Here is a 25,847-nt window from a genome sequence, read left to right on the forward strand (position 1 = left end):
GCTGACTTATCAGCTTTCTACCCTCCACACTTCAACACTGGCCATTTCACTCACTCTTCTGTGTCATCCGTGTATCTTTCACATGCTGCTCTAGTATGAGCAAACTCTCCTGTGTCTTTGACTTTTTTCTTCAAACTCTTTTTTGTCTTTTTGCTATGACCACATTACTTCCTTCATAACACCCTCAGGGGTAGAGGGAAGACTGGTCTCCACTGCCACTTCCAGATTGGGCTTCTCTCTCCTTTCTTGAATTCACTGCTGTTTGCTTCAACAACTCTCTCTTCATCTTCATACCTATTAACTACAGACTTTCATAGTGCTTCAAGAGAGGGCCATTGCTCCTTCACCCCACGTATGCCAGTCATCTTTACCCATACTCCACTTCAGCCAGACAAGAGTTAGCTCTGCAACGTGGCCAATGGAGAAGCTAATCCTAGGTTGCATTAGTAGAAGCATGGCAGAGGTCAAGGGAGGTAATTGATTTCTTCTGTGTGTGCTGTAAGTCCTTTACTTTGGACAATGCCAAGTTCTGGATGCCCTCAAGGGACAGCAACCATGTTGGTGAAAGGACTGAAAATTTATGTGTAAGGGAGAATAGTGAAAAGGGATATTTGTCTGTAAAGGGAAGACTCAGGTGTGCCTGATAAATGTCTTAAGGAATCTAAAGGGCTGTCACATGGGGGAGGGGTGACCTAATTTTCTGTATCCTCAAGGACAGGACCTAGGGGGTCAGAACTCAGGTCAGTAAGAGGAATAATTTTTTGGCAGAGAGGTTCACATACTTAGGACAAGGTACAAGCGGGTGGAAGGACCACCCTGCCTGAATCCTGGGGTAGGCAATGGTTGTCTCTCTCTTTTTCCGTTGCATCAGGCTTTTCTGACAATAGTATGGTTTGGAGACCAGAGTTAAAGTTCAAGGAAGAGCACAGACAGAAGGGACCTTAGGCTAATGGCACACACTTACTCTGTTGGAAAGATGTAGGGACAAGTGGGCCTGGCCACAGCTGTAGCTTGCCAGTCAGCCTGCTGAATAGTCATGGGTTTTATTTGTGTTTCTTGGGCAAAGGACACATGGGGCTAGAATGGGTGTCACCAATGAATGAGTGGCCAAATTAAGGCCTCATGAATATTGAGTACCATGAATATTTAGTGCCTCTTGTATATTTAGTGTATCATGAATATTCAGAGCCCAGGTACCTCATGTATATTTAATACATACTGAAAAATAGTTGTCTCTTGGTCCTCCTATCCCTTTCTTTCTGTGTTTAACATATACACGCTCTACTTACTATCAAATTATCGTTATTTAACACATCTTATGATTTTCTGCCTATGTTGAATAAACTTTTTGCTTACTAACTACTTATCTGGGCCCAGTGCCTCCATATTGATATACCACAGTGGGTTCCATGGGGGAGAAACAGAGAAGTTTTAGGACCGTAGGCCTCTGAGCATAATGTTATGACGAGTCAGTATGCAAAGGACTTCCTTCAGTGCTCATGAGATGGAGATTGTTCTTAGAGCATGGCTTCGTTATGTCTGGATGATTAATTTGGAGCCAGTCAGCATTGTCATGAAGTGTTTGTTGAGCGTCTACTCCATGCTAGGCACTGTGCTGGGTTTTGGGAAAATGGACAAAAGGAATAAGACTCATTATATCCCTATCTCATGGAGCTCGTAGGCAAGCAGGTTGGAGAGGAAAGGGAGCAAGGTGACTAGTCCAGGAGTTTTGCAATTGTTCAGGGTAGAAGTGCTGAGTATCCAAACCAGGACAATGATGGTAGGAAGAGGACATAGGGGAAAGATTGTAGACACATTTGATTGGCAGTTAATAGGCCTTGGCAAGCGATTGAATATAGAGAGTGAGGAAGGGGAATATCTAACGATAAGGTACCTACTTTATCATTATCTCATTTAATCACCCCAGTGACCATCTACAGGAGGTTATCATCAGCTTTTACAGAAAGGAAGCAGGCTTAGAGAAGTAATTTGCTCCATCTGAATCTTAACCGCTTGTCTCAGACCTCATGCTGTGGTTGAGAGGATGGTGATGCGTTAATAGAGCCCAGGAACATGGAGCAAGGAGCGGCATTGGAGTTGGAGCTGGGGTGTGTTTGGGTCATGAGGCTTTTCATGTTGTGTTGGAACATCTGTATGGTGTTGCCCACAAGGCAGGTGGAACCTTAGGATGTGTTCTCAGGAAAAAAGTCAACACTGGAGTTGTGGATTGGGAATCAGGGGTGCCCAGATCATGAGCAGAATCAGGCTGTTGTGCCACGTTGGGAGAGAGCCACTGTTGAGGTGGTGGAAAGAGGAAGAAGATTTGATTTAGTGTTGTGCTTGGTTTTACTGGTGGAGGGAGCAGGTGAGGATTGGTATAGGGAGGCAATATGAACTGTCCTCATGATACTTTGTGTTCCAGCTGTTACAGTATCTACTCCCTGGCTTTTATTTGGAGAATTTGTGGCTTAATGATAAATCTTTTAGGAAATATGGAAATGCTTTGATATTTAAGAAAAGACTTTCACTTTTAAAGTTGGAACTTTAAAGTTAAAGTTAAAAACTTTTAAAGTTGGAAGTGTGATATTTTATTTTGTAAAGGGACAAGAGGTCTTTATACTCTTTTAAAAAAGTTTTTATTGGAGTCTAGTTGATTTACAATGTTGTGTTAGTTTCAGGTATACAGCAAAGTGAATCAGTTATACATATACATATATCCACTCTTTTGTAGATTCTCTTTTCCCATGTAGGTCATTATGGAGTATTGAGTAGAGTTCCCTGTGCTGTACAGTAGGTCCTTATTAGTTATCTCTTTTATATATAGTAGTGTGTATATGTCAATCCCAATCTCCCAATTTATCCCTTCCCCCGCTTTCCCCGCTGCTAACCATAAGGTTGTTTTCTATATCTGTGACTCTATTTCTGTTTTGTAAATAAGTTCATTTGTACCATTTTTTAAGATTCCACATATAAGCAGTATCATATGATATTTGTAGGTCTTTATACTCTTCAGGGTCATTTTAAACATATATAATGCAGTTCTTAAATATTGACAGTAATGTATTAGAAAATGTTTAAAGAATTATTTCAAAACATTAAGAAAATTGACAAGTTTTAATTTCTATGAACATCTGTCTTGCATAAGTGCATTTGTTTAGGTAAGTGACTACTGCTTTAGCAAAAAAATATTTTTTTATACATTTTCACTTAAATGCTTTACTCTGATATTCCCTATCTAAGCTTTGCTCTTTTTTTTTTGTTTAGTTTAGTTTAGTTTTGTTTTGTTTTTTTGCGGTACACGGGCCTCTCACTGTTGTGGCCTCTCCCGTTGCGGAGCACAGGCTCCGGACGTGCAGGCTCAGCGGCCATGGCTCACGGGCCCAGCCACTCCGCGGCATGTGGGATCTTCCCAGACCGGGGCATGAACCCATGTCCCCTGCATCGGCAGGCGGACTCTCAACCACTGCGCCACCAGGGAAGCCCAGCTTTGCTTATTTTTTGATTACCTTCCCCACATGACATCAGATTTACACAAGTGATGGACTGGAGGTCATACGACATCCTGAACCTGCATTAGTGACTTGCATTATGTTTTTATTTTTATTACTTTTAAGGCAAAAGTTCATATTCCTGTAGCTCACTGGCCCCTGTCCAGTGAATCTTAGTTTTATTAAACTCCAAGAAGAAAAATAAAATACATCCTCTATGAGGATCTTGGAAAGGCTTTCATTAAGACTTTTCGATTCTCTCAGCCTCTTGATTTCAAATCTCACATAGGCAGATTCCAAAGGCAAATTGAAGATAGTTATAATGAGTTACTTGAAAATAATTTTTTTTTTTCTTTTTTTTTTTTTTTTTTTTTTTGCGGTACGCGGGCCTCTCACTGTTGTGGCCTCTCCCGTTGCGGAGCACAGGCTCCGGACGTGCAGGCCCAGCGGCCATGGCTCACGGGCCCAGCCGCTCCGCGGCATATGGGATCCTCCCAGACCGGGGCACGAACCCGTATCCCCTGCATCGGCAGGCGGACTCTCAACCACTGCACCACCAGGGAGGCCCGAAAATAATTTTTATGTAAGTAGGAGGGAATGTTATTCATAAAGACTCGGGGGGAAAAAAACCTTAGGAGAAGACAATTTTAAAGTCTCTTTTGAAATTTTCAGAATTTCTGATGGGCTCACTCTGATAAGGACATTTCCCTGAGTGAGACGCAGCTCAAGGGGTATGTACAGAATACATTAGTAATCACGATATGTAATAAGACTGAATTTGTCAGCAGAGTGGAGATACTTGGCAGGCTCTAGCAGTTCCTGTGGAAGGCAAACAAAAATAACCACTGTATCATCAAGTTTTGTTTAGAGAGAAACCGGTCTCTCTTGAAATATTAATTAATTAATTAATTAATATGATGATTCTTGTTAAGGAAGGTCCGTTAGGACAGAGGAAACTTTGGAAATTCATTGAAATGCCTTCTTCAGGCTTTCCTAAATTAAACGATTGGGAAAAAAGAAATGAGCTTACTGAGCCAGGGGCTCAGACCTCAGTGGGATGGGGACACTCAGTTGTGTCTTGAGTGGCCTGGGACTGCTTTTCATGTGCCTGTGGGCCCTCAGAAGGGGTTAGGGGTCACATTTAGGTGCTGGGCACTGATGGTGCTCCTGTTACTTCCATAGGGTTTTGATATTTTCCCAATGAACTGGAAGGTCAGATGCACCTGTTTTTTTTTTGTAGAGCTGACCATTCAGAAATTAGTGCACCTGGATGAATTATAGCCTCCCTTCTTAGTTGCCTCTCCTATCATGTAATTTTTTTAGGGAGGGGGAGTTTAGAATAAGCCAGAAATAAAAGAGGCATCCCTTAGCATGGTGCCAAAATAGGCATTCAGTTTTGTGTAGCTTCTCATCAGAACAACATATTCACGAATCCTTGTTGGCAGAGAGATATATGTGTGTGAAAAGTCAAGTCACTGATGCATGTCGAGGCTTGCTTTCATTTCTTGCCAGGACATCATTCTCTTTTGGGTTAGATGTGTTATATTCATAGAATTTGTTGCTGTTCTGCTGGAATATAGTTAAAACGATGTTATGCCAAGCCAGGAATGTCAGAGGTTAATCCCAGTAGTTTTACCTCCGATTGTCGAACAGAACAACTGTTTGTCAAATGCTGCCAAGTCCCAACTAAGCTATACTAAAGAAAGGATAACCGTTAGAAACATGCCATGATTTTCTGGTAAGGTCTGTACCAGTTGTTCTCAGTGGAGAGCAATCATCAGAATCTCCTGGCCCACCCGCAGAATTTCTGATTCTGTAGGCCTGGGGTCAAGAAATGGCTTCTGGGACTTCCCTGGCAGTCCAGTGGTTAAGACTCCAGTGGTTAAGACTTCATGCTCCCAATGCAGGGGGCCTGGGTTTGATCCCTGGTCAGGGAACTAAGATCCCACATGCTGCGAGGTGCGGCCAAAAAAAAAAGGAAAGAAAGAAAGAAAAAGAAATGGCTTCTACTTGATTTTCAGTGCATCCTTGGTTAAGAATACTGATCTCCACTAGTGACTTGTTTTGGCCCCTCAACAGGGTAGTATTTCATATATATATATATAAATATATATATATTATATATATATATAATCACAAAATAGAAGTCATTTATTTATATTGGGTATATGCTATATCTAATAAGTATGCATCCCATAAAGTGCAATGGTGGGATGGTAGTAGAGTTGCCAGATAAAATACAGGATACCTGGTTAAATTTGTAACTATGCCCCAAATATTACACGGGACATACTTATACTAAAAATTATTCATTCTTGGGCTTCCCTGGTGGCGCAGTGGTTGAGAGTCCGCCTGCCGATGCAGGGGACACGGGTTCGTGCCCCGGTTCGGGAAGATCCCACATGCTGTGGAGCGGCTGGGCCCGTGAGCCATGGCCGCTGAGCCTGGCGTCCGGAGCCTGTGCTCCACAAGGGGAGAGGCCACAACAGTGAGAGGCCCACATACAGCCAAAAAAAAAAAAAAAAAAAAATTATTCATTGTTTATCTGGAATTCAGATTTAACCAGGCATCTCGCTTTTCAGTTCGGTAAATCTGGCAACCCCAGAGGGTGGACTTTGTGGAGAGAACTGTCGCTGAATGGAGCAGAGTGGAGTATAGGAGTGGAGGTAAGTCACCGTGAAGATAGGTGCTTAGTGCATGATGGCTGCTCAGTAAATTTCATGAAGAAAGGAAGAAAAAGGGAGGGAGGGAGGGAGGCAAAAAGGAAAGGAATGTGACAGACAATGTCCATAACACAGTGTAGTCATCATGAATGCTATAAGGTACTTTGAGGGATCAGAGGAGGAAACGCCAGTATCCATTAGAGAATAAGGCATTTGAGTGGTACCTCAAACGTTTCTCCAGATAAAGTTGGAAGAGGAAGGCACATTAGTCAAAAGGAACAGCACGAGGTAAAGAGGTAGGAAAGTGGTGAGGCGAGGAGTTGGGAGGTACTGGGAGCAGATCATAGAGTGTGTAAGGAAAACTAGGCAAGAAGGTGGTAATGCAGGAGCAAGAGGACAGAATACCCAACAGGCTGTCATTTGCGGCTCATTCAGTGGGTAGGGGGAGATGCATAGGATTATTGTTTCTTACTGTGATCAAAGATATGGAATTCAAATTTTTTTATTCTTTTGCTGCAAGGCAAGTGTCAAGTTAGCTATATTTAAAAAGTTATTCTCATTAAATCAAACTCCACAAAGATGACATTTTATAAAAATAGAAATGGAATAGTAATTTTAGTGAAGGAATTATAGTGAGCATAAGAGGAAAAGATACTCTGTCATGGCTGATCACAGTGAATGGTCTTAGTATTTGTAGGATACACATGATGACAAGTGGCAATTCCACTTGTATATTCATTCACCCAAGAAGTACCTGCCTCTAGACTGGGATGTACCCTAGGTCTGCAGTGTTACTAAAATGAACTAAACATACTTAAGATAGAAGTGAGAGGTTGGAGTCTTAATTCTTGAAGGTGAATTCCTAAAAACTAAATTTAGTGGTTTGAGCAAAGATCTAAAGCAATTCCGAACTGAATGAAATGAAAACGCATTAAACATAAATGGATATATCATCATTTTGATCTAAACCACAGGGGAGTGTTAGAAAGTTAAAGCTTGCAGAGTATAATCAGATAGCAGGGCCTTTAAAAAGAAAGAGAGATGAGAAATATGAAGATAAAGAAGAGCTTAAAAGCAGACACCTGATGCCTGGACATCTGCCCAAATTGTCTTTATGGACCAATTAAGAAGATAAATATCTGAACATTTCAAGGGCAGATATAGTGCTTTTGTTGTTGTTTTTCCATTTTGTAATGTTATTTTTATTTATATATCTTGATGGTCTTGGGTGCTCTTCAATGTGTGCCAAAGACATGGCATCCTGCATATTTCTTTGATATTCCAGAACAAACTTCTGCTGGTGGAGTTTCTGCCATTTATCATGGAAAACTATAAGCATACAAATACCAATGAATAGAAATTTTAATTCCCAGAGGGCACAGTTGAGAGGTCCCACAAATGTATTTTTGAAAGCTCTTATGTGTAACTACATTTCAAATGCCCACGTTACTTTTCTGATTAACATGGGATCGTGACTTTGGATTTCTCGTTGTTAAAATTTTCTTGTTTAGTGTTAGACCTGCCTTCTCTTTCCAATCCATGAATGGTCAGGACTGCCTTCTGTTACCACAGAGAACTTCCCTGGCCTCTTCTGAGAACCATCTAGTGAGAGGAGTGTGGGACCTAAGATAAGGAAGAGTGTGGACGTTGCAGATATGTGGGCTCCTGGGGGGGGCGGGGACAGGTGACACAGTGGTGTTGACCCTGGCAGGGGATTGCTGCTGCTGGCAAGTGGGCCCTCTCCAGAAATGTACTCTTAGAGAAGAGAGAAGCTGTTCTTTTGGAAGAGCAACTCCATCATCTCTGTTTCACAGTGTCTGGCTGCTCTTCTCCCCCTTTCTATCCTGTTTTGCCTAAGACACTCCCTCCCCTCCTTCACTTAAGTAATTTGTGGCTGTCATACAGTGAGATACAGTTCAGTGCAAACTGTGGAAAGTAATGGTATTTACTTAGAGCTTGAAAAACCCAGGTTCGAGATCTTCTTCTGCCATTTGTGAGTGCATGACCTTGGGCATGTCACTTAACCATCCTGAGCTTTGGTTTTCCCATCCATAAACTGAATATTTGTATTTCATGCATTATCTGCCTGGTGGGATTATTGAAGATTAAATGAGAAAAATATATGAAAGCATATGCTAGGACTATGATGATGATTGTGATGATTACTATTTAAAAGCTCAGTAGGTGGGCCAGTTCTTCCCACCTAGAAAAATATAGGATTTCTATTTGAAGTCTTACTGAACAGAAATCAGCACTAATTTGCTTATTTGAATTTTTATAGTGGAGTACAAATGCAAGATAGATGGAATTCCTAAAGAAGCTCTTGGCTGTTGAATAAATTTCATATATTTAAAAAACTGTCACAATTAAGTTTTTTTGTTTTGTTTTTTTTGCAGTACGCGGGCCTCTCACTGTTGTAGCCTCTCCCGTTGCGGAGCACAGGCTCCGGACGCGCAGGCCCAGCGGCCATGGCCCACGGGCCCAGCCGCTCCGCGGCACGTGGGATCCTCCCGGACTGGGGCACGAACCTGCGCCCCCTGCATCGGCAGGCGGACCCCCAACCACTGCACCACCAGGGAAGCCCAATATAAGTATTTTTAAAGAGATATATAGTGGTTCGTGAAAATACCTGAAATGCCCACGCTTTTATGGGTGTTTAGTATGCAATTTGTTCTAAATGTCTAATCTTGAATGATTAAATAATTTGCATACTGTTTTCAGTGGCATGAATTAAGGGCTAATTGAAGTATAATTTTTTGCCATAAAATTATATCATCTTTTATGTAGTACATTTTAAAATATTCTAGGCCAGTTCTAATTTTATAGTTTTATTATTTTACTTTAATGTACCGAGTAATTAAAAATTGCTACAAAGAAAAGAAGATGAAAATGATTTTAGTTAATTTCCCCTCAACAGAGTGAAAAGATGATTAGTAGAATAATGGAACAGAGCTCAACACAGTTCCTGGCACATAAAGATATTCATTAACTGTTCCTTAATGAATAAGGAATGAATAATTTCTAAGTATTTCTAGACTTTGGGAAAAGGCACCATTCTCAGTGTTATACAAAATGTGGAGAAGATTGCTTGACATCTTTATACTAAAATGCCTCCATACACGGGTCACACAAGCCAATTTTTCTTGAACCATTAGACCCTCAGTTTGCTCTGCTTGTCTTTTCTCCTTTTGTCTTTGCTCCTGGAGTAGATTCTCAGGCTTAAAGTCAGTTTACAGAGGTTGAGAGACAATTCTCCGCAGGTATCTTGCATTTCTGTGGATCTTGCAAGCAGAGACACTGTCTGCTCTTTGTTCTGGATTATCTTTTCAAGGATGTTTATATAGCACACAGCTTTGGAAGACAAAGATAGTCTCTCCTTCTGGAGCAAAGTGCAGGTTTGCTCACAGCCTTGGAACATAGAGGTGATGTCTCCCTCTAGAACAAAAGGCAGACATGTTTACTGTCCAGTCTAATAAAGGTAATTTCTCCCTCTGAGACAAAAGGCAGGGATGCTTATTGCCCTTATAATAGACTCAGGTTCTCTCATCTCAGGGTTGCTGTCCTATAATGTGTAACCTACTGCATGTGCTGAAGTTACCTGGCCCTTGTTGTGTCACCCTGTGGGAATTGGGGCTCAGGAAACTGGTACAAAAATGCTGATGTTCTGGCTACTCTTATTACTGTGAGTAATAAACTGCCCTTTGTCTCTAACCAAAGCATCTCATGTCTTCTACCAGCATCCATGAAATTGTGGCAGGCTAACTTGCTAGCTTGAAAGTAGGATAAACTCTCAAACCCTAAACACTTCTTGACAACAGGTTTCAGCAGTGTTTGGGTAAGTTGGCTGGTATGGTGTGGTGTAGTTGGTACATTCATCTAGTTAGTGAACCTTTTTACCTCCAGTGGCTAATTGCCATTTGGGTGTACTTGGGGACCCTGGGTCCATATTCTTAAGAGGAGAAGTGAATGGGCGTCATAGGGTTGGAAGTAGAAGAGGGGATGGGATCCAGAACCTTTAGCCCAGAGCACTGGTTAAAACTATGAAGCCTCTGATAACTCTCACTTTGGGGGAGTGGATGGGTGGTGGTGGACAGAGTCTATAGAGGAAGAAGGAGGGAGAAGAGGTTGGTAGAGGGAAGAAGATTCCAAGAAGCTTCAAAGCAGCATAAAGTCATTCATGCTTATAGAAGCTGTAAATCATGGTGTTGGCATCTACCATAGTGAAGCTTATTAGCTTACTTTTTTCAACCAAGGGTGTGCATTTTTGTGAGTACTCTGCTTTGGGGTCTTAGTTCCTTGCATACTGTGCTCACATTGAGAGCTAGTGGGTGAAAGTGAGCATGCTTGTTTTGGGAAAAGACATGATGGTAGTGTCTGGCACATTAGGTCACTCTGTTCATACCCCCTCCTCCTTCCCCCCTGCCCTAGTCTTTATGGTTTACTTTAATAGAGTAAACCCTAGTACCACTTAGGCAACTGTAACAACATGCAAGGCTGGTCAAATTACCCTGGGCCTCAGAAGTCTCAGCTCCCTCTGGCACCCTGAGAGTTTGAACATACTGATGCTACTTCTCCAAGAACCAACCCTTTGCCCGCTTCACTGTGGTGGGAAAGCATTCAGGGTTGTTATAAAGATGTACTGTGGTCTCTTTCTGGTGAGCCACGTGATGAAACAATTGTGTTTTATTTCACACCATAGGAATTTTTATCCGGTGTCATTGGATTTCTCTCCCGCCTCCTGATGAGGATCAGTTTTATCCTGTGCATCATTTTAATATCAACATAGACATTGCCTTTTATGGTCGGACATTCAAGATTTATGACTGTGATACATTCACAAAAAACTTTTTGAAGAAAATAGGAGTCAGAGTAAACCCCCCAGGACAGTGTCCAGAAGACCCTTACCTGAAGACACGGAGGGAGGTAAGTTGATTCATCCATGAACTCGTATCTTCAAGATGAGAATCCCTTCAATGTCAATAAAGGGTATTGGTACTCCTGATGCAGATGTGAAAGAACTTTGGGGGCCATGGTCACTGGAGTTGTCCTGTTTTCCTCTGGGCTGGAGGGAAGGCTGGGTGTTGGCTTCGGTGCAGGAGGTGCTCACTTTCTGCCCCTGCCCCCACTTCTCTCCACGGAGAGTCTCCCTTCCAGGCAGTAGGAGTCTTCAGTGAGCTGCCCGCATGGGATGGTTTCTAAGAGTCCGTGATTGGCTTTGTGGTCACTGACAGTGAAAGAGTTGGGTCCACACTTACCTGGCTTTTCTTTTCCCATTTTAGTTGCCTAACTCTGGGAAAATCTTTGCTCCTGTGCTACCGATTTACTGAACCCTTTGGGTACGCCTTTTTCCTTCTTCCTTGGGACTCCCAGCTCCCTTTATGGTGTTATCAGACGCAGAGGTGTTCAGGAGTGAGGAGGGCCATGATTTCGACGTACTCCTATGATAACAGGATGCTTGTTTTCGAAGGCTGACCCCAGCTAGTGTAGGGAGGAAAGAATCAGTGTTAGTAGTATTACTGTAGTCGTTCCAAAGTTTTTTTTAATGATCCCTTGGCCCAAATTTTATGTTTTACAGAAAAATCTGAATACCCAAAAGGGCAAGTGTCATGTGGAAGGTCACATACCTCACCAATCTTCTTGCTGGGCCTTGAACTCAAATCTCTTGCTTCTTATCCTGATTTTCATTATTGTCATTTGTTTCTCTTTTTATTGAAGTATGATTATACACAGTAAAATACACAGAAATTAAGTATACAGTTCGATGGGTCTTAAAAAATGCATACACCCATGTAACCCACATCCAAAATCATGGCATAGATTTCCATCCCCCCAGAAAGTTCCCGCATGCCTTTTTCCAATCTATCCTTCTCCCCACCCAGGGATAAGCACAGTTCTCATTTCTATCCCTATAGATTAGTCTCATTTTTGTTGTTTCTAAAACTTGTAATTAACTTCTTTGCAGAAAGATAACATAAAATTTAGAATAAAAATCTCCTTTGATTCTGCTTTGATCTCTTGTTAAAAGCTGCATGTAGGATCATTCATCTATTCCTGCCTCCTAGCCCCAGCAGAATTACCCTCTAATGCTGTAGGCATACAACCCTCCTGAGAAATATATATTGTTGATCCTGGAATATCTAAGGTGAAATCCCTGTGGCATTATACTTGTGTGTATTGGCATGCAAGGAGATTTATGGTTTGGGTTCATTTCTACTTTTTCCAAATGCCCTAGAAGAAGGAGTCTAGATAAATACAAAAGTCTGTAGACAGCAGAGAAAACCTAAAAGAAATGGATCTATATGATTTACCACCCTTTGCATCTGGCTACATTCATTCACTAACAGCTGGTATTATATGATAGTGATTGTGAATGATGATACATTATATGAAATACTTAGAACACTGTGTTATTTCATAAGTTTATAAGGAAAAAATCTTTTGTTCCAGGAATCAAGAATAAATACCAAGAACAGCCAAGAAATGTTTTAAATAATTTCCTTTCAGATTGGGAGAATCGTTTTAGCATTTATTCCCTCAGGGAGAAAGCTCTTCAATAAATATAGAAATCTGTGGAAAATTAGGAGTTTAGTAAGAGGCTTTTATATTGACTTTAATGCATTTACTTCTCCAGTGTTTGCTGCCTTGAAATGTAAAGTTAAAATTAAACAATTTAACTTGAACTGAAAAGAGCCTCGATGGTATATAATCAATAATGCATTTCTTAGAGGCCTTATAATGCCAAAGAAAGATTTTTCAATCGTTGAAAGTAGAGATCTCGTGATTTCATTTAAATATCATGGATAAGACTGAAGAGCCTCTGGAAAGGCCATCATGTCTCCCCCACTGTCTTGGGATAAGTCTGCACCTAGACTGCCCTGGACAGATACAAAATTTTGCGAACTTACAAGTAGGATTACATAACCCGATGTGGGACTACATCTCCCTTGCTAGTGAGCACTTCCTTATATAACCATCCTATTAGGCTACATTAGATAGAATGGGGGCGGTTTGCTCCAAGACAGGGCTGAGACTGTGCAAAGAGAGGAGTTGGGCTGAGAAGACTGCCGAGCTACTGCTTCCTGATTTGGGGGCCAGAGCCCGCACAGTAGTTCTGTACAGATTGGGAAGTTCTCCATTTGCTCTGCTCGTGTTTCCATGGCCTTTCAGATCTTCACTGTCCAAAGCTTTTGAGCAAAATAAAACTGTGAATATATTTCTTCTCTTTTACCTTCACAAAAATCTTTGGATGAGTAAGAAGCATATACAGATATGAATTTTCAGTGAAAAGAATTTTTTGGTTGAAATATAATTAACATAGACTTGGATGTACAAATCTTAAGCATACCCGTTGACAAGTCTTTAAAAATGTATACAATTTAGTAACCAACACAAAAATCAAGATAGAGAATATTTCCATCACCCCTTGTTCCCCTTTCCAGTCAGTCCTCTCCCCAGAGGCAATAACTGTTCTAATTTCTGTCACCACATATTAGTTTTGTCTGTTCTTAAACAAGAATTTTAAGTCTTTGAGAAAAGTCAGTTTTCAAAAACATTATAGAAGTATATTTTAGTGTGTTAAAATAACAACGAAAGGCTTCCTAATACTTGATTGTCTGTATTTCTAAGGTTGAAACTGGTTATATATGCATATCATGTATGTTGTTAGTTGAAATTTTTAAAAATGTCACTGAATAGTCTATAGAAAAGATACCTTTATATTCTTTGATTGCTTGCGTCCCAGAAGCAACTGTGGAAAAACTTCCACTCTCATTAACCTTTTCTCCATTGGCAGAAGCTAGACTGCATGGAGCCCTTACGTCCCTATGAGTCCTTCGACACTCTGAAACAGTTCCTTGAGTATGATAGGAAGGTTTTGTGTTTCTTCTGCCTGTGGGACAACTCACGCTCAGTGTTTGGGGACCATAGAGAACTCATCCTGCATTACTTTCTGTCTGATGATACCATTGAAATCAAAGGAGTATTGCCACACAACTCAGGAAGAGGTGCTACGTCATTGTTCCTCCAGAGGAGAAAGCTACCTAAGGTGAGCAATGGACTGCTTTCCGAGTTTGCTTGTGGGCTGAAGACTCTAGTCACTCACTGTCTAGAATGTCATGTGTTATGACTGTGTGATGACAAGTCACCATGTATTAGTGCAAGTGTTTAGAAAACTTTCACTTTGTGCCCTCTGTTAACGTACATCTATGAAAGTAATACAGAGGATATGACAAATTGGAGTTGGAATATTCAGGGCTTGAGGCAAGCAAAGGAAAAATGTCAAATGCAAGAGAACTACCTATTCATCATTGAGTTCACTATGAGTCTTATGAAGGTAAATGACTCTCTAGTAAAAGGATTGCTCGTGGCCTTGGGCAGGGCACTGGCCTCTGGCCTCTGTAGCCTACTGAGGAGATCCCATTGTATTGGTCTGGGTTGTGAATACACACACACACACAAGCACACACACACACACACACGCACACACACAGGAGTGACTCTTCTGAGAGTAGCCACCAGTCAGCAACTAGCCACTGGCTAGCAACAATGATAGCTTTTGCATTTTTACTATTAAAAAAGAGTTATCCAAGTGATTTCTACACATGTTTATGGCCATTTGAGAGCTAATGTAACCTGGGTGCAGCAGAAATGGCAGAGACAGAAGACCTGGGTTAGAATTGTGAGTCTGCCACTTAACAGCTATGTGACCTTGGGCAAGTCATTAACCTCTGAGTGTATTTCCCTATCTCTAAAGTGCAGTTAACTAGGCTTCCCTCCTGAGATAACTGTAAAGACTGAATGAGATAATATAGTAAAAAACACTATCTAAGGACCGATAAACACCTATAAGGACACGTGAAAGTATCAAGGCTTATTCGCAGCTCTATGTTATATTTTATTTCTTATTTGGATAAAGTATTTTGAAACTTAATTCTTAGTGCTACTGAAAAGATTACTGTAATGCTCATTTCTGATGCAAACAACCACTGGTTATTTGCTTATCACGGGAGACTCTTCCAGATTCTCTGAGTCTCCTGCCAGAAGTCCTGCTGTGTTGTTTCTTGGGGCGGGGGCAGGATTTGTCCCAGAGCGAACTCTGGGCGTATGCACAGCAGGTGGCCAGGAGGTGCCAGGGAAGCCTGTTTTTAGAATGGCTTTGAAAAATAGGCTAAATATAAAATAATAATGACATACCTGACATTTGTAGTGTTCCTTGACATCAGTTGCTTCATTTATTCGTTCATTCAACAAATACTTAGTAAGTGTCAGCTATGTGCCAGCTCTGGGGTTACAGTGAGAAAGAAAATGGATAAAATCCTGCTTTGTGGAGCTTCCATTCTCGGGAGAGATACAGTAGCAGTGGGTGTTCCCTTGACACTCACAGCATCCTTTGAGAAAGCGAGGAGTAAGTACTGTTGTTGCGGTTAGATGACACAACTGAAGTTCTGAGAAGATAAATGCCTGGCCCCATGTCCTGTAGCTAGGAAACAGCAAAGAGAGAGTTTGCATCTAAACGTACTGTTTTTTCTTTGTTACGTGGCTTACTGACACCCCACACATCATAAGTTCACACATTGCAACTTAAACATATTCTATCACACGTATCTGGCATGATTCAGATTTCTCATGTGTATGGGATAAACGGATCACTATCAATTTCTATAAGTTAGTTCAGATATTTCCTGCCTGGACCACCTCCAGTGCGGGTGGAACTGAGGAGTGCCCTCCTTGGCTTGCTCTGGGCCACAGTTTCTATTAGAGGCTGACTGCACTCCATTGCCAACGAGTGCATCCTTGCTCAGGATCAGGCAGGGTGCTAAGCAAGTAAAGAAGGCAAGGCAGGGTTTCTCCATCAGGGCGTTTTGGAGTTTAAAGATGACTGCCAATGAAACGATTAGAGAGCAACAAAAAGTGGTTTAACCCTGAGGTAGGTGCTACGGAAGTTTGAATTGGGGACAGGCCAGTAGGATGGGAGAGGTCAGGGGGAAAGATGGGACTTTATCAGGGCCTTGAAGGAGGGGGGGAGTGTAGACCAGGCTGCAGCGGGTGGGGAAGCATGGGGAAAGGTGGCTGGAGTCTGTGTCCTGTCTTCCTCGGGATGGCAGAGGAGAACCATACGGTGCCTCTTCCCACTTGAGTCCCTCAACAGGAGCATGTTTGTGTTTAGAGGCCATCCACTATATCTTGATTTGATTTTTATCTTCCAGTATGGCCCCCCTGGAGTCTATCAACCAGGCCAGATAACAGACCAGACAGTTCTCAATGTAGATGGTGGCTTGTCAGAGAACCGAGTGTATGGCTGCCTGTTGGATAAATACAAGATAAGTTACGTTTTATTACTGTTTCCAGTGTGACTTCCCTGGAACCTGGAATGTGGGGTGAGTTACGTGTTCTGCTTCTGGGAGATTGATTGTGAATGAAATCGATGAGTATATAAATGTAGGTGTTGCACTGCTGTTTATCAATAATAAACATGCTTAAGTGCATGTATAAATATATGCATTACACTGCCATTTGGCAGCACTACATTGCTAAAAGAATGTTTTAAAATGTTAATATTGAGCGGTTGTCTTTTGATTTGATTTAAACATTTTGGTTATGAATGATATAATTGATTTTTAAAAATTTCTTTTTCCCTTTTGGGGTGGGTGCCAGTGTCTTTGGTGGGTCTGTGGTGTCAATGTCACGTTCCTTTGTTTTTATTAGCTAGGAAAAGTAGACCAAAAGTTTTACAAAGATAGTGACCTGTCCATAGGAACCACCATCAATGTGTGGGGAAGGAAAGTGCTCCTTTGTGACTGTGATGAATTCATGAAGACTTATTGTAAGGCTAAATATGGAATTGGTAAGTGATATATCTGTCAGTTAGAAAATAATATTTAAAACTTAGAGTCTTTGTTCCCTAGTTAGGTTTGATCTGACTTTTGAGTTTCACATTCTAAGCTCATAATAGCTACCGTTTATTGAGCCTTTGCTAACTGCTGGGCATCTGTTGTCTTATTTATTCCTAACAACAATTCTAGAAGGGTAGGCTCATTATCCCCATTTTAGAGGTGAAGAAACTATGGCGTACAAGGGGCTTACTTGTCGAAGGTCATGCAGCAAGTAAAGGGTGAGCCAAGACTTGAACTTGTGTGCCTGATGCCAAAGGCTTCCATTTGCCCATATAGGCCCCTGCCTCACTAGAGTATGGGGGAAATGCTCTGGTTAAGCAATTGAAATGGAAATCCGAACACTCTTCTTTTCACTGAATTCTTGCTTACCGCAGAGGATATACTTATTTGAGCTCTCTGGGGAATTGTGCCAGTTTGCTCTACCTTTCCTGGTGAGGCTCAGCCAGGCTTCCAGCTTCTCTCTTCTTAGGTATCCATTCCATTCAGATCAGGTTAGCACCGTTCAGAATGAAAACCAGTGATTTATTAAGCACCTACCACATGCAGGTCACTGCAGTAGACAGAGGAGCTGCAGAGTTGTGTAAGGAGTTTCTAGGCCTGAAGGGGAGCAGAGACCTACCGCATGTTAAACGGTGTTATAAGAGTCACAGAAGCAGGTGGAGGATCTGAGGCGAAACCTGAAAAACAAGCCCCTCCATTTGTTAAACCTGCCGGCCAGCTGTGCCCCCACCTGGGCCCTCTACCCCAGGCTCCAGGTACCTACTGGTGCTTGGCGAAGTGGGGTGGTGGAAGATGCCAACCTCCCAGACTGGGGTTTGGAGCTCTGATGGGGGATGTTTACCCCTCTCTGAACCTTGGAGTATTCATATGAGCTCACTTCCTGAGCGATGAGTTGGAAGCCAGAAGCAACCACAGCTTCCTAAAAGACAAGGTGCTTTGTCTTTAGAATGAGACGAGGCCCACCTTACGTGTCTTGGTATCCCCACTGTGTTGTATTCCTGGCCTCCTGGGAATCTTTATATTATGGGAGAAGGCACACAGCATACAAAGGGGCTGGAATAAAAAAGAATTTCAATTTCCCTCCTCTGTACATTAAGGGAACTTGTTCCACAGCATCTGCGTGCCAGATTAGTCAAAATGGAGCCAAATTGGTGGCCTCTTCTTATATTATTTTCTAAAATTAGTCCTATTTAGTGGACACAGTTGAGCATATTTGTTTTAGGGACTGAGGACAAGAAGCAGCCAGGAATGTGCAGGTAGTGGCTGCTGTAGAGAAGCTGCTAGTGACCCTTAGATATTTGGGAAGGATAGTTTGCTTTTTAATAAGTTTAAGTACCTGTTCAGAATCAGCAAGTCTTCAGTGTAGACTTGGAAAATTTTTTTAAATGATATATATATGAAATGAGTCACTGAAGACATTTACCTGTATCCTACTGAAAGATTGCCTTAATTTAAAGGGCGTGGTAAAGGTTCAAAACGTCATATGATCCCTTAAATAGCAAGTCCAACATTCGGTTGATGTTTGTCTGTCAGCTTGATTTTGAGAATATAAAGGTCGCATTTGGGAAAATGAACGTAATGCTGGAGAGACACGGTACACTGTTAGGCTTTTAACGGGTTTGCAGGGAACTTTCAGAGGCAGAGTAAATCCACCGGTGCGCTCCACATCTAGCCATCCTCGGCAAATGTATCAGCTTCAAATGCCCTATGCTCCATTTCAGTTGAGCCCTAGTGCTTAATTTCTTTCTGCTCACTTCTTTTGCTCACTCTATAGACTTACTGTATTACGTTAAAAAAATGTCATTTGTGCCTTTAAGGCTAATATAACGTGAGCATTATGCACTTAAACAGAAAATTATGCAAATGCAAAATTATGATGCATTTTATAGTCACGCTGACTTTTTATATTTCTCATAACATATGTTAAAATACCCCATTTAACAGACACTATTATTACACAACATTTCTTGAGTAACAGCAGTGTACTTAATGTAACTAATGACTGGAAATTATATCCATGATTCAGGGTGGAGGGGAGTGAATCAATATTCTCTGATAATTTTTACATTTGCTTTTCCTGACTTTTGGTAACATTAAATTAATAGACTTAATGTTACTTAGATACAGTTACTTCTGACATTTTAATTTTTTTATAACTCATCTGGTTGTAAAAATTCATGAGACTGACCAAGTTTTATACATTATATTTTGGTATCCTTGAAGCCCAAACCAGGACAAAGTCCTGGCAATAACTGTGGTCACATTTCCTTCCTTGTCAGTAATTGTGGTCTCCACAGGAAGGAGCTGACAACTGCCAACGACACAGCTAGGGACCTCCCTAAGAGGAAGCCAGGGGGAAATTTCTAATGCAGTATACAGCCTGGGTGCTTCAGTACCTTCTCTTACCTAATGCCGCCCCAACATATTTTGGGGGAGAAAAAATGGCAGACAGACTAAGAGATGGAGTTGGCCACAGTCCCAAGAATTGTGCATGAGTAAGCTTTCTATTATGTGGAAGCAGAGGGCTTGATAGAATTCCAAGAGATATATGTAACCCCTGCATAAAACCCAATCTGACTCCTAAAAAGATGTGATTGTTTTGTGTATTTAAGGATTCTAAGGAGAAGGCAACTTCTTCCACAAAACAGTCCAGTGTGAATCCCCCACTAGGCAGCTTGGCCATCCCGCTGGCCCTGGCTTGTCTGCCGGGCGGGAGCTTGTCACTCCCTCATTATTTCATGTGCATGAACACGGACTGGCAGATGGAGGCCTGTCGGACTTTCCTGTAGCCTGAAGGTTGGAAAAGGCTCCAGGGGCTCTAGCAGGTGTTTCTTTCACTGAAGAGACAGGGATTTGAATGTAAACTGTTCTTACCTAGAATTCCTGCCTTGGGTTATTATTTCTTTGTCTATAAGAGGAGTTTCTTATTATCGATTCTTAGTGGTTGGGACAGCCAAAGTAGTAATAAGACCATTCATTCACACTGTTCTCGAATACTTATTAGGCTATACCGACATTAAGGATAAGCAAAAAATTAGAGCACCTTTAATTTTGTGGAGTTGTTTATGGCCGCCTCTGAACTCTTGGTGTTAGAAGCAGCAGGGCATCCAAGATGAGAGTCTAATGATCATTTGAGCAAATTAGCCATCCCAAGGTGCAGTGACAGAGGTAGAATTTGCTTCTAGTCTCTCCACATGGCTTTGATAGAGCTAACAATTAAACCTTTTTTTTTTAACCTCTCCTATGAAGTGAAGAGGGTTGAGGATTAGATGATTTCTAAGGGTTTTCTAGCTAGAGCTAGAAAATTATGTGATTCACTAATTATTTGACCCAAAAATGAACGTCCCACCAAAATCATTTGACCTGGGTATGGGGTACAAGCAGAGGTGGATTTACCTTGAAGTTAATGAAGCTTAAGCTTTAGGGTTCTTTCTTTGCAGGGGCCCCACTCCAAGGCCCTGGGCCTAATTTTGTCTTAATTATTTGACATTTTTAGTCTTTAAGAGCTTCTCCAAAATTATATAAGCTTTAAACCTGGGTCCATATCTGGGTTACTAGTACATCAGAGATGAACTTCGATGAAGGCTCTTTCCAGAATCGTTTCCAAATGAGATGATGAATCGTAAATCACTGTGAAGGAGCATTAAGACATATCCTTTTAAAAAATCTATCACTTCTCAGTAAATTTGTTGCAATCTGGTCAGTGTGGATGGACATTCAATATATATGTTTTTACAAGTCTTTTGGAATTAGAGGAATCAGACTATTTGAAAGACAGATGTGTCTCAGGATCCATCAGAGTGTCAGTTTAAGGAGATATTTGGGAAGATGCTTTGTAAAAAAAAAAAAAAGGTATACTTTTTCATTAAATATTTTTTTAACACCTGAAACATGCAGGATGCTGGGGTGATGGAAAACCAAAGACAGAAAGTTATTCAGGTGCGAGTTCAAACCTTTGTGAATATACGCAATTACCCAGAAAAATGAGATCTTCAGTCAGGGTATCCAAAAAGACTGGATTGTTAAAAAAGTCAGACATGGTGGAGTGGAACAGTTCTCGGCATTTATACACTAGATGGCACTGTGGGTGCAGAGGAAAGCTCTAAATTGATTCTTTTGTTACTTAAATCTGTGGCAAAAATTATGTAGTTGAGAAAACAACACTGTGTTATAAAACCTGTAATATTGGGGGGGAGGTGTAGAATGCATTCTTAATTACTATGAGATTCAATATGTGTTCCTCTTTTGGTTAGGCTGCGTAGATTAGTATATAGAGTTGTATGCGTATGTCCCCTGTTAGAAGAAACCAATCATGCCCCAATTTTCTAATAATCATGCAGAGCTCTCCCTGCAATCCCTATGGTCCTTTTCCTAAAATGAAGGTACCAGTTAGTGGTGTGTTTCATGTAACAATTAGCAATGAAAGGGTCTACTGTAATTCTGCCTAATTCCAAGATTTGAACTTTCTCTTTATTACCAAAGCTTCTCTTTAATTGCCACAAAAATAGCAATAGGAGAGGCTCACCAGTCACTTCCGTACCAGCAGTCTGGCTGCCCCCTTTCACTGAGTCAGTGAGAAATATTTGATGGCATTCTCTTTGCCAATATGTCTTCTGTAAGCAGTTTCTGTTAGGATGGAACAATACTCTTTTGGGGATTCTGCTTGAAGAGATTTCACACAAAGGCTGTTAAGAAGTCTAAGTAAATGTGAAAGTTGAAAATGTTTTCAAATCAGAGTTAGAAACAGCCTCAAACCCTTAGCCTTTTGATCAATCAGTACAAAAAAAAAACTCCCTCAATTTTAAGAGTTAGGTTGCCTTGGATGACAAATTGATGTGAGAGGTATGCGCTAAATCTGTACTCTTCCTTCTATTAGAACTTTGGCAATGGAAAAGGAAATCTTTGCTTATGTGAACCTCCTTTCACGCACTAATGGAAACGCCTATGGGATAGTCAACCTTGGGGAAGAGGTAGAAATTAGATTCCATGGGTTGTTTTGTTTTGTTGCTTTGTTTTGTTTTGTTTTAAGAAAGACCCTGACATCTTCTTTTCCATTTGTGGTGTGACAAACACAGGTGACTGGGATCTGTTGAGTCAATGTATTATTTGCTTTGGAGAACACACTTGCTTCTCAGAGATTGTACAGCCTCACAAATGAGTACCAACAGCTCCTAGGCTATTATAAATATGTCTCTCCTTCTTCACAGATAACAAATGAATAAAGAAAGTCAACAAGTATTTACCACTTAACACTCCCTTTGAGAGTAGGTAGTGGCTGTTTTAAAGGTTTTGTTCGTTTGTTTGGTTTTGGTTTTATTCCTTATTTATTTATTTATTTATTTATTTTTGCTTCATCACATTTCAGTACGATTGCAGTCTTTACTTGGGCAATAACAGAAGCACCCTGGAGTGGTGGTTGGTGAGAAGAAGTTTTGTTTTTGTTTTTGATCTAGACAGTGAAGTGTCATGGCCTGGAGCTGAGTTGGAAGAAAGGGAGAGGGTTTAAAAAGTAGGCACAAGAGGAGGGGACATCAGATGGGGAAGGTAAAGCAAAACACTTAGGAGTCAGTCCTGTTTGGAAAGGAATTTGATTAGTGACTGTTGACTAAAGATAGGACAGGGCTACATTACAGGTTAAAATATGGCATGGGTGGCATAAAGTTCCAAGTTTGAATTTTCCTATCATTGGAAAAATCAGGGAAGAACAAAAAATATTCTGAAATGGGGATGCGATGACAAAAGATAAATGTTTACTTATTCGACACAGTCTCTCTCTCTTTTTTTTTCTTTCTTTTGAACCAATGGCAACTATTGAGTGAGTTTTGTGGTTTTTGTAAACACGATTGAAACCTACCCTCCCAGGATTTTGCTGTGTTTTGTTTGAAAGAGTTTAAAATAGTCTACAAAGATCTCCATGTTCATCTTGAAAACATAACAAACCTTTCAAAACAGCCATAATCAGGGCAAAAAAAAATATTGATGTTTCATCTGCCTTTGTTTTGTTATAGAGAACTTTACCTCGATTTCATGCAAGGCCCCACCTCCTCCAAATATAGAAAGGAAATTTCCACGTTACACCGGCTTTGGTTCTGAAGAGGATTCTCTCTGCTCCTGCATAGGCCTCGTGCCCACACCTCATCAGAGGAACTTCATGGAAAATGACAGGTGCTTGAGGGAACCACTGTTTTAGTCTGATCTTCCCCAAATGTGTTCAGGGTTTATAATATTGTCCTCATGACAAAACAGATGACACTTAATTTGTCTGATTTCAAGTCCAGGGACATGTTGTTATACCTTTTTAACGAAGTTGATTAATATGTAAGTATTACCAGGTTCTTCAGTGGTTATTTTATTTTTTCCAGCTTTTTGAGAAATAATTGACATATAACATTGTATAAGTTTAAGGTATGCAACATAATGATTTGATATATGTATGTATTGAAAAATGATCATCACAATAAGATTAGTTAACATTCATCATTCTCACATAGTTATAGTTTTTTTTTCTTGTGATGAGAACTTTTAAGATTTACTCTCTCAGAAACTTACAAGTATACATTTTCACTAACTCTAGTCATCATGTTGTATGTTATGTTCCCAGAACTTATTTATCTTATTGCTGGAAGTTAGTACCTTTTGGTCACCTTCACCCAATTCTCCCCTGCTCCGCACACCTCTGGCAATCACCAGTCTGATCTCTGTTTCTATGAATTTGGTTTTTGTAGATTCTACATAATCTACATATAAGTGAGATCATGCAGTATTTGTCTTTCTCTGTCTGACTTATTTTACTTAGCATAATATCCTCAAGGTCCATCCATGCCGTCGCAGATGTCAGGATTTCCTTCTTTTCTATGGCTGAATAATATTTCATTATGTGTATGTATCTTATATAAATATAGATATATGTATATATACACACACACACACACATATATATATATATGTTTTTATTTATCCATTCATCTGTCAGTAGACACTTAGATTGTTTCTCTCTTTTAGCTATTGCAAATAATACTGCATTGAAATGGGGATGCAGATCTCTTTTTGGGACAGTGATTTCATTTCCTTTGCATATATATCCAAAAGTGAAATTGCTGGATGATATGGTAGTTCTATTTTTAGTTTTTTGAGGAGCCTCCATACTGTTCTCCACAGTGACTGCACCAATTTACATCCCCACCAACAGTGCACAAGGTGTTCCCTTTTCTCCACACCCTCACATTGAGTGGTTATTTTAATGTGTCATCTGGAAGCTACTAAAGCCATATTATCCACAATCTATATTGCCTTTCCATGTATATGTGTATATATATGCCTTTCCATATATATATCTCCTCAAGATGGTCCCTAAGAAATGGTGTAGAGTAAGAGTCATCAGACTTTTTCTTAAAGGGTCAGGTAGCAAATATTTTCTGCTTTGCAGACCATGCAGCCTCTGTCACAACCACTTAGCTCTGTCATTGTAGCATGAGAACAGCCACAGACAATATGTAACTACACTCCGATAAAACTGTTTATGGACACTGACATTTGAATTTCATATGATTTTTACATATCACAAAATATTATTCTTCCGATTGTTTTCAATCATTTAAAAATATAAAAATCATTCTTTGCTCATAGGCCATACCAAAACAGGTCACTGGCTGTATTTGGCCCATAGGCTGTAGTGGCTTCAGTGATTTATAAGTGTTTTTTAGCATGTTATTTGGCAACTAACGTGGTTTTAACTTGAGAGATTTGGTTGAGTTCAGTAACCATAGCTTGCTCGTGTGGTGGAATATGATTTCAAAAGATGGACTTTCAGGGCTTCCCTGGTGGCGCAGTGGTTGAGAGTCCGCCTGCCGATGCAGGGGACACGGGTTCGTGCCCCGGTCCGGGAAGATCCCACATGCCGCGGAGCGGCTGGGCCTGTGAGCCATGGCCGCTGAGCCTGCGCGTCCAGAGCCTGTGCTCCGCAACGGGAGAGGCCGCAACAGTGAGAGGCCCGCGTACCGAAAAAAAAAAAAAAAAAAAAGATGGACTTTCAGAAGTGTTCCTAATATATATGAGGAAAAATCTGCCTCTGAGTCATGTGTATAGCTGTGAGCACTGCCCATGGCTACTTTTTGCTTCTTCAGAGAATGGAGGCCCTGGAGAAAGAAGTCAGGGGGGAAGAGTGGTGGGAAAATGTTGCAGATGTTTGAATAGGATGCGGGCTAAACACCGAAGTCCTGGCATGAGGGAAATAGTGGATCAGGAGAACCTGTGGAGAAAAATGATAAAGGGAACATGGAGTAAGAGCAGGAGAAGGAGAAGAACAAGACAGCACCCTGAATTTGATAAAAATTTAATGGCGTCAGATACCATTGTAGAATATTTTGAGGTGGAGAGAATAGTTCTGCTCTAACTGTAAACATGGTGAAAATATGTTACGAATTGTGTAGAATGTCTAAAAGGCTGCCTTTGCCCTGACACGATGTCCTTTGTCTTTTAAGAAATAATCTTTTATTTGTAAGGACTTGGGAGTTTTGTTATTAAGTTTCAGAGTTGATGCTACTCAAGGTGTGGCCTCCACACTGGTTAGAAATACAAATTCCCGTGCTTCATCCCAGACCTATCGAGGCCCAATCTCTGTGCGGGGGGCCTGGTACTGTGTTTTAATAAGACTTCCAGGGGGTTCTGGTGATGGGCACCAGGGTTTGAGAACCACTGATTTCGATCATATAAGAGGAACACCAACTCATACTCCATCCTCCCTTATAGGTAGCAGTGTTTACAGTGAAGTTCGAGGGCAGGACTTTTGATGGATGCTTTTCACT

At 40.9% G+C, this 25,847-nt stretch overlaps 1 protein-coding gene across 1 annotated transcript in view; it reads left to right on the forward strand.

The window, feature by feature from the left end:
• The window catches only part of EFHC2 (EF-hand domain containing 2), a gene marked incomplete at its 3' end in the record, with an annotated part of 161,978 nt that overhangs the window by 67,093 nt on the left and 69,038 nt on the right, over positions 1–25,847 (forward strand). The window contains 5 exon segments of the mRNA XM_081222351.1: positions 10,851–11,074; positions 13,944–14,195; positions 16,357–16,474; positions 16,860–16,994; positions 23,052–23,208. Of these exon segments, the coding sequence (XP_081078477.1) occupies positions 10,851–11,074; positions 13,944–14,195; positions 16,357–16,474; positions 16,860–16,994; positions 23,052–23,208 (886 nt within the window).

This window comes from Mesoplodon bidens (genome assembly GCF_964165515.1).
Source record: "Mesoplodon bidens genome assembly, chromosome: X".
In the NCBI taxonomy this organism is placed as follows: domain Eukaryota; kingdom Metazoa; phylum Chordata; class Mammalia; order Artiodactyla; family Ziphiidae; genus Mesoplodon; species Mesoplodon bidens.